The 10,000-nt window shown below is 42.5% G+C and overlaps 1 protein-coding gene across 1 annotated transcript; it reads left to right on the top strand.

Annotated features, from left to right (window-relative positions):
- The first annotated feature begins 7,424 nt into the window (after positions 1-7,424).
- LOC143032680 (uncharacterized) lies at positions 7,425-7,796 on the top strand. The gene has a single exon (XM_076197562.1). It carries the CDS (start codon positions 7,425-7,427, stop codon positions 7,794-7,796), a length of 372 nt encoding a protein of 123 aa, XP_076053677.1.
- Positions 7,797-10,000: the final 2,204 nt, after the last annotated feature.

Genomic DNA, 10,000 nt, shown 5'->3' with positions numbered 1-10,000 from the left:
CCAGATCCATAAAAGTCCAAAAAACATCCTTACCTTTTCCTATAGCTTTCTCACATATCTGTCTTGCCACAAATATCTACACAACCAATACCTGTCCTAAACCCACACAGTTCCTCACCAATTACTCCCTCTGTTCCTTTCCTAATCCTCTCAATCAAGACCCTCTCATAAGCCTTCCCAAATACACTCAACAAGCTGATCCCTCTGAAACTACTACACTCACACTTGTTCCTCTTTCCCTTGTAAAGCGGAACTATACAGGCACTCCTCCAGTCCTTCGGCACTCTACCCTCTCTTAAACAAACATTGAATAACCTCACCAACCAGTCCACCATAACTGTACCTCCTTTTTTAAGACATTCTGCATGGCATCCATCCTACTCAGGTGCCCTACCTACTCTCATCATCTTAACAGCTGCTTTCACTTCATCCTTCCTTATTTCTCCTCCATTTTCCTAACTCATCACTCTCATCTTCTTAGCGCTTCCCACTGCAACTACCTTTCTCTCCCTATCCTCCTTCACATTCAGCAACTCCCTAAAATACTCTGCCCACCTTCCTCTCACTGCCTTCTCTTCCATTATCATCTCTCCATCTGTACCTTTTACCTTTTCTTCTCTACTTGATTCGCCTCCTCTTCCTCTTTTAATTTCCTACCGAAACATCTTTTTACTACTTTCAAAATTCTCTGTCATACTCTTACCCCATTTCAAATCTGCTCTCTTCTTTGCTTCCTTTATCTTATGTTTAACGTCCTTTCTATTTACTTTGTACCTCTCATACGATTTCCTCGTCCTAATTTGTAGCCAATCTATGAATGCCCGCTTCTTCTCTTCTACACCCTTCTTTGTTTCCTCATCCCACCACCCACTACCCTTCCTTCTATTTCCCCCCGCCCTCCTTGTTCCACACACCATCTTTGCACACCTTATGACTCCCTCCTTGAACCATCCCCATTCCTCCTCAACTCCTAGTTCTACTCTATCCTTTACCCCCTCCCACTCCTCTCTGAGCTTCTTTTTACACTCATTCTCATTTTTTTCTCATTTAAGCAGTTCACTCTAAGTACCTCCCTACCGCCACCTATTCTCCACTCTCAATTTACCTTCCACCAGAAAATGATATGATATTCCCCCACTCTCTCCCCTTAGAACAAGTACATCCTTAACTCTTCCTACCATACTCCTGGTCACCACTATATAGTCCATCAACGCTCTATCTGCCACCCTTCCATCCACTACCCTCTCCCATGTGTACTTATGGTTGACTTTCTTCCTAAACACTGTATTTGCTATCATGAACTCTCTTTCAAGACACATTACCATCATTTCTCCACTACAATTTTTACCTGGAGCTCCATACTTTCCAATCACTCCGTCTATTGGTTCATTTCCTACCCTAGCATTAAGGTCTCCCAATACAACTACATTGACATTTCGTCCTAATCCCTCTATGTACTCATTTATATCTACCCAAAAAGCCTCCCTTTCCTCTACGCTCTTCTCACTACTAGGCCCATATGCATTTACAAAAACTCACATCTCCCTTCCCAGCTTCACCTTCATCCACATCAACCTTGATGAAACCTCCTTCCGCTCCACTATACGCTTACTTATCTCTATACTTAGTAGTATAGCCACCCCTTCTCTCCCTCGTCCACTTTTCACTCCTGAGTACCTCCCAGCTACACTCCCAAACTTACACTCGCCCTTCCCTTTCATTTTAGCTTCACTCAAAGCCAGCACATCCATCTTTCTTCTCACAAACATACTGCCTATCTCTTCCCTTTTACTCTCATCTGTACCACATTCACGCACATTAAAAGACCCAAACCTTAAGGTAATGGTTGGAAAACTCCCAGACCCTCTTATGCCTTTACTTTTTTAGGAATGTCCCCTTTTGGGGCTACAGGTAGTAGGACTCATCCAGGGACTCCTTTCAACATCGCCTACTCCGCCCAGTGATCTCTCCCAGAGTCATATTCATTTAGAAAATCGTTAACAAAAGTGGATAGAGAAAAAGATCTCGGCGTAATTATCAGTAACGACCTCAAATCATCCAAGCAGTGTATTTCAGCCTCTGAGAAAGCAAATAAGATTCTAGGACTGATTGCGCGATCTTTTGATTTCAAAAGTCCATCACTCATTAACAAGCTATATAAATCGTTAGTTTGTCCACATTTGGAATATGCTGTTTCCGTATGGTCACCGAATCTCATTAAAGACATTGACAGACTGGAAAAAGTACAACGGCGAGCCACAAAACTGATTCCAAATATCAAAAATAAATCATACGAAAATCGACTAAAACATATTGTTACATCTGCAATGTATACTTGCCAAATATGTAATTGTTATTGTTTCGAGGAAATGTCATGTTACGTGTGTTTGTATTGTGCTGCTTTGGTTATGAACAAATGTGTCACCGTAAGGTATTTTCTTTACTATGTATTGTATGTATCTATTAATGTAACTATGGTATTAGTTTATAATAATATTGATTGTTTATTGTAATATGTTGATTATTCAAGTGTCCATTGCGCATGCGTCTCTGCTACGTCACAGGCCGTGACGTAAAAATATTTCGTTTGTATTACCCGCTTAAACAATGTAGGCTCGTCAGGCTAGGTAAATCCCCCCCCCCCCTTGTAGTATCCAATGAGCTACGAGCGTATTGCCTCGTCACGCACCGGTCAACGAGTCTATAAGATTGTCCAGACCCTGCTTAGACCTACTACACGGGTTAGATTCAAAATGACAGCCTTGAGGTTAGTACCCTTTTACCTTGGTATAGCAGTGAGCCAGATTTACTAGGACTTAGCTTTGTAGAGCCCTATAATAAGTGAACGCGGAGTGAGTAGCATCGGGGCTTAGGATTAGCTTATATTTCATGACTGTTTGGTGATCTGTGACCCGGTCTTACGTCTGTTCAACCCCGTTAAAACCTTCGAACTAGAGTCTTTTGTGTAATGTCAAATGTATGATCAGAAGTCAGATGTATTATGTAAAATCATGTTTGTTTAATTGTAATAGTGTCTTTGTTATATTATTTTCGTGTCATTTTACTTGTATTAACTTTCATACTTATAATTTATTTAATTATATTTCTTTAAGTTAGTTTGATTTTCTTTTCCCGGTGTCCGACCGGGTGGCGACCTTATTCAGTTCTTTTGACCGTTTGAACCCGTAATAGACATAGGGTCTAAAGGGTTCCCTTGATGTTTCAAACCTCTGACATTCACAAGGCCGGTGAACCTTTGGTACTTTAGAGAGGTTTGTAACATTAATTGGCGCCTCATTGCCAGGATTTAACGGTAAATTGGAAAGACGTTCGACGTGGATCAGTGATAATAGGTTTATTAAGGTAGGAAGATGCGGTTAACCAACGAAACCGAGGTAGATGAATTTGTACAAAGAAAACCCACAGACAAGGAAATACAAGGTCTCACCATACCCGAGTTGAAATTGATAGCACATTATTTTGGGGCTAGTTCGACCCACGGTTTAAATAAAGGGGAGTTAGTACACATGGTAGTGGCAATGCTGCATGATCGAGACGAAAGTGTGCCGGCGAGAGATGAAGAGAGAGCGACAGAACAAGCTTCTGCCGGCTCAGCGAATTTAGATGATCGGGAAGGTAGTGACGCTGATGGTGAATCCCGGCACACCGAATCTCGATTAAGCGAGTTGCAGTTAAAATTAGAAATAGCTAAATTAGAAGCCCAATCTAGAAGGGAAGAAACTGAGGGCTAGATTAGAAATTGAGTGTCTTAAACTTAAATCTGAATTGCAAGAGAATGAACAAGTGCTACCAATTCCTCAAACCGTGAATGGGAGACCTGAGTTTGATGTAGTGCAGAATGCGAGGTTGCTTCCTGAGTTCGATGAATCCAATGTGGACCAGTACTTTAGAATTTTTGAAAGGATGGCTAAAGATTATTCATGGCCAAAGAAGTTTTGGCCTGCGCTGTTGCGAACTAACCTAAGAGGGAAGCCTTTGAGAGTATATGGCGCCCTAGAGGACGCACAGGCGAAGGACTATGACATGGTCAAGACGGCCATCCTTAGGGCATGTGAACTCGTTCCCGAGTTGTATAGGATAAAGTTTAGGAACCTAAGGAAACAACCTAACATCTCGCACGTAGAGTTTAGTAGAGAAAAGCGTTTATTGTGGGACCAGTGGTTAAGATCTAACAAGGTTAATAAAGATTTCGATAGACTGGCTGAACTGCTACTGGTGGAGGAGTATCTGAGATCCATCCCTAAAGAGGTGCCATTGTATCTTCAGGAAAAAGAAGTCTCCAAATTGGAGGAGGCCGCAGTGTTAGCCGATAAGTATGAATTGATAAGACCTGCAGGTAAGTTCTCGGTTACTCACAAGAAAAAAGGAGACCTGGCAATAAATAGGCAGAGAATCTCGCTCTCATCAGGTGGGTCACCTACCAAATCCATAGAAGTCAAGAAAGATGACTGTAGTAAGTCATCAATGATTAAGTCATGTTTCTATTGCGGAAGGGTAGGCCACCAAATAAGAGATTGTTGGAAGAGAGATGGAAGGTGTCAAGCCCGTATCTTTAACAAATAAGGTTGAGAGCACCTCCACTAAGGGCAAGGCCCAGGGAGAGAGTGAAGCCAAAGCCGTGGCATTGATGAGTTATATAGGTAACAGCCCATCAGAGATGGATGGGGGTAAAGTAGATGAATTGGAGGGTAAACTTAAACCTCACTTAAAGGGATATCAGCCACTTTTATTCCAAGGCTGGATATCCATAGGAGGAGACCAGAAACGAGTCACCATCCTACGGGACTCGGGAGCCCTCCAGTCCCTAATACTGAGTAGTCTGGTGAAAAGTCCAGTGGTTGGAGGGAGTGTAACGGTAAGTTCCCTAGGGGGACTAGCCAAGGTACCTTTAGTATCCATAGACCTACAGTCGCCTCTCTACGAGGGACAGGCTATGGTAGGGATGGTAGAGGAGTTACCAGTTGTAGGTGTGGATGTTATATTAGGAAATGATTTGGTTTGTGGAAAGATGTGTCCCACACCCATAGTTTCGGAGGTGCCGGTTGTTTCGGAAGAGACCGAGCAACTTGAGAGACAGCACCCGGGGTTATTTCCGGTTTGCGCTGTTACGAGGGCGATGGCAGCACAGAGGGAGTGGTCTAAGGACCAGGTGAGACCAGTAAGGGTCTCGAGTCGGGAAAACTGTGGAAAACCTGAATGTGAGGACAGTATGAACCCCGAGGAAGAACTCCCAAGTGAGGAAGCCCAGGTCGAAGCAGAGTTTGACCTGAAGCCTCTGTTCCAGGAGGAACAAGTAAGTGAAACCGATGTGTATGACTTGAGTCGCTTGTTTATGGAAAAGAAACAGGTGGACACAAGATGTCTCAGTGACTTGCAGTGTGTCGATCCCGACTTACGGGAACTATATGAAAGGGTAGAGAGTGGTAGTGAACTATCAGAGGAGTATTACTTGGACAAGGGAGTACTATTCCGCCGATGGGTGGAAAGTACCTGCCCCACTGATGATGCAGTGTGGTCCGAGAGACGGCAAGTGATGTTGCCGAGGGTCTACCGGAAAGAAGTTCTGCGGCTAGGGTATGATAGTCCCCTTTCTGGACATTTGGGTGTACGCAAAACTTTAGACCGTATCTGGCAACATTTCTATTGGCCAGGCATTAGAAGGGATGTGGCACAGCACTGCCGTACTTGCCACACTTGTCAGTTGGTAGGAAAACCAAACCAACCTGTACCTGTAGGCCCTTTGAAACCAATCCCTGTAGGAGAGGAACCCTTTGCTAAGGTTATCGTGGATATAGTGGGTCCGTTGCCTAAGACTGCTAGGGGACATGAGTATATTCTCACCTTGATGGATACATTTTATAGGTATCCCGAGGCGATACCACTACGTAAAGTGCGCGCCAAAGTGGTGTTGCATGAGCTGATTAGCTTCTTTACGAAGTGGGGACTACCTCGCGAGTTACAGACAGACCAGGGGTCTGTGTTTTTATCTAGAGAGGTTATGCAGAGTTTGGGAGCACTGGGGATAACGAAAGTAACGTCAAGTGCTTACCATCCTCAGAGTCAAGGTGCCCTTGATCGGTACCATCAAACGTTAAAAACAATGTTGAGGAAATGGTGCTTAGAAAATGATACGGGGTGGGACCAAGCCTTACCATACCTGTTGTTTGCAGTGCGTGAAGTACCCAACGAATCGTTGGGCCTCTCGCCTTTTGCATTAGTTTTCGGGCACGAGGTTCGAGGACCTCTTAAAGTCCTGAAAGAATGTTTATTGAAAGGGCATAGTTCTGCCTCTAAGGACATGTCGAAGTCGGTGACGGACATGAAAGGTAAGTTGGCCGCGTGTTGGGAAATGGCCAGAGAAAATTTAATGAGTGCTCAGGAAAGAATGAAGCGACATTATGACAGAAATGCCAAAATACGGGAATTTAATCCCGGTGATAGTGTGTTGGCCCTGCTGCCTTTTCAAGGTAACCCCTTAAGGGCAAAGTTCAGTGGACCCTATGAGGTAGTGAAACGAGTAGGGGAACTAAACTATATTGTTGCCACTCCAGATCGGAGACGGAGTCAACAATTATGCCATATAAATATGTTAAAGTTGTATCGAGAAAGGGAGCAGAACCCGGTGGGTGAAACTGTCGCGAGTGTTTGTACGGTTTCTCTCATGCATGAAGTAGACGAGGACACTATTTCCCCCACCTTAGAGATGCCGTGGAAGGAGAATGCAGGAGGGTGGCCCCAGGTAGTGGATAAGCTGGACCACCTCACGGCTACACAACGGGAGGACTTAACTGCCTTATTAAGTAAGTATCAGGAGGTCTTTCGAGATACTCCTGGAAAGACTGACCTAATTCTGCATGATGTTGATGTAGGAGACGCGAAGCCTATTAAGCAGGCACCGTATCGTGTCAACCCGCAACGAGCAGCCATAATCAGGAAGGAAATAGACTATATGCTGGCCCACGGTTTAATTACGCCAGCACAAAGTGAGTGGAGCTCGCCAGTGATCTTAGTTCCGAAAGCAGATGGTACTCAGCGGTTTTGTGTCGATTTCCGACGCGTGAATGCAGTGACTAAAAGGGACTCGTACCCCTTACCTAGGTTAGAAGAGTGTATAGATAGAGTAGGAGGGGCACATTTCATAACTAAATTAGATCTGCTCCGTGGATATTGGCAAGTGCCCATGACACCCCGTGCCCAGTCTATCTCCTGTTTCGACGCATTGGGAAAGACTTACCAATGTAAGGTTATGCCCTTTGGTATGACCAACGCCCCTGTGGCAGCGGTTAATGAATAAAATTACCGAGGACATACCTGGTTGTGTAACCTACCTCGATGATGTCTTAGTGTATAGTGACACTTGGCAGGATCATTTGGATCGTCTAACCTTACTCTTTGACAAGTTAATGTCTGCCAATTTGGTGCTCAATCTAACAAAGTGTGAATTTATTCAGGCCAAGGTGCATTATCTTGGTTATGTGATCGGACAAGGAGAATTGGCTCCTCCCCAGGCCAAAGTGGAAGCAATTCTCAGAATTCCAGTACTTCAGACCAAGAAGGAGATTCGTAGTTTTGTAGGAACCATTGCCTTTTATAGAATGTTCATCTATAATTTCTCTTCCTTAATAGCTCCTTTAACCGACCTGCTAAAGCAAAGGAGCCAAGTTCCAGTGGACCGAGTCTTGCAACACAGCTTTTGTTCAAGCGAAGAGCCTTTTGTGTACAGCTCCAGTGTTGCAGGCCCCAGACTTCTCGAAACCATTTTCTCTGTATTGTGACGCCAGCAACATTGGTGTTGGTGCCGTACTATTACAAGCTAAAGACACTGTAGATCATCCTGTGAGTTACTTCAGCAGAAAACTGAATGTAGCTCAGAAAAAGTATTTCACAATTGAAAAGGAATTATTATCCATTATTTTGGCTTTGAAACATTTTGATGTATATATCCCTGTTGGCGCAAATGTAACTGTGTTCACTGACCACCATCCCTTAAAATATATTCAGAAGTTCAAGGAGAAGAACCTCCGCTTAACTAGGTGGAGTCTATTTTTACAAGAATATAATCTAGATGTAAAACATATTTCTGGGAGGAATAATGTGATAGCAGACTGTCTGTCTAGATCATAGCACATATCTGCCGAAAGTAAAAAAAAAAAATTCTTCAAGATTTTTTTTTCTTTTGGTGGGGAGGTGTTACATCTGCGATGTATACTTGCCAAATATGTAATTGTTATTGTTTCGAGGAAATGTCATGTTACGTGTGTTTGTATTGTGCTGCTTTGGTTATGAACAAATGTGTCACCGTAAGGTATTTTCTTTACTATGTATTGTATGTATCTATTAATGTAACTATGGTATTAGTTTATAATAATATTGATTGTTTATTGTAATATGTTGATTATTCAAGTGTCCATTGCGCATGCGTCTCTGCTACGTCACAGGCCGTGACGTAAAAATATTTCGTTTGTATTTCCCGCTTAAACAATGTAGGCTCGTCAGGCTAGGTAAATCCCCCCCCCCCCCTTGTAGTATCCAATGAGCTACGAGCGTATTGCCTCGTCACGCACCGGTCAACGAGTCTATAAGATTGTCCAGACCCTGCTTAGACCTACTACACGGGTTAGATTCAAAATGACAGCCTTGAGGTTAGTACCCTTTTACCTTGGTATAGCAGTGAGCCAGATTTACTAGGACTTAGCTTTGTAGAGCCCTATAATAAGTGAACGCGGAGTGAGTAGCATCGGGGCTTAGGATTAGCTTATATTTCATGACTGTTTGGTGATCTGTGACCCGGTCTTACGTCTGTTCAACCCCGTTAAAACCTTCGAACTAGAGTCTTTTGTGTAATGTCAAATGTATGATCAGAAGTCAGATGTATTATGTAAAATCATGTTTGTTTAATTGTAATAGTGTCTTTGTTATATTATTTTCGTGTCATTTTACTTGTATTAACTTTCATACTTATAATTTATTTAATTATATTTCTTTAAGTTAGTTTGATTTTCTTTTCCCGGTGTCCGACCGGGTGGCGACCTTATTCAGTTCTTTTGACCGTTTGAACCTGTAATAGACATAGGGTCTAAAGGGTTCCCTTGATGTTACAAACCTCTGACATTCACAAGGCCGGTGAACCTTTGGTACTTTAGAGAGGTTTGTAACAATATGAATCTGTTTTCCCTAAAAAAGCTTAGACTCAGAGGTGACTTGATACAGGTCTTTAAGATTCTGAAGGGAATTGACAACATCAAAAGTGACAAAATTTTCACATTGAATGAGAATTACACAAGAAACAATGGTCTCAAACTGTCCGGAAATAGATTCAATTTAGAAGTAGGTAGAAACAACTTTGCCAACCGTGTAGTTAATGGATGGAATAAACTTCTTGCACAGGTAGTGCAATGTATTTCAGTTCGAAGCTTTAAGAATCATTTAGATAAACACCTAAGCAAGATGCTGTAATTACAATTTATCTTATATTATTTGTTTTTGTTTTGTTATCATTTGTCTGTTTGATTCTCATTTATTATTAGTTATATGTCAATTTATTATTATTTACTATTTACCTGTTTGTTTATTATTTAACTATACCTATGCATTTATTTATGTATTTTATTTGTTATTTACATTATTATAGTTTTGATTTATTATTTCATTACTATTATGATTTTTTTTCGCATCCGACCTAGATATAGACCAAAAGGTCTCCTGTCGGCATGCTCCGCCTTAGTAATCCTTTGTAATCCTTTATACTTCATCGTCGCCTTCCCTTGTGTCCTCGCCTACTGACTTCCTCAGACCCAGTCTTTCCCCGGTGACCTCACCTAGGGACCTTCGGTGACCTCTCCTACTTCCAAATTTCCCTGCTTCATAAAGTATGATGGTCAACCATTACGCATCATTCTTCGCCTAATCTTCATCGACAGTAGACCTTATAGCCATCGTAGTTGTAGTTCTCACCCTGAAGAAGCCTCTGTAAGAGGTA

The sequence above is a fragment of the Oratosquilla oratoria genome, chromosome 14 (assembly GCF_046742065.1).
Source record: "Oratosquilla oratoria isolate Oo_2021 chromosome 14, ASM4674206v1, whole genome shotgun sequence".
NCBI classification, from domain to species: Eukaryota; Metazoa; Arthropoda; class Malacostraca; order Stomatopoda; family Squillidae; genus Oratosquilla; species Oratosquilla oratoria.
This window is presented reverse-complemented; position numbering and strand designations above follow the sequence as displayed.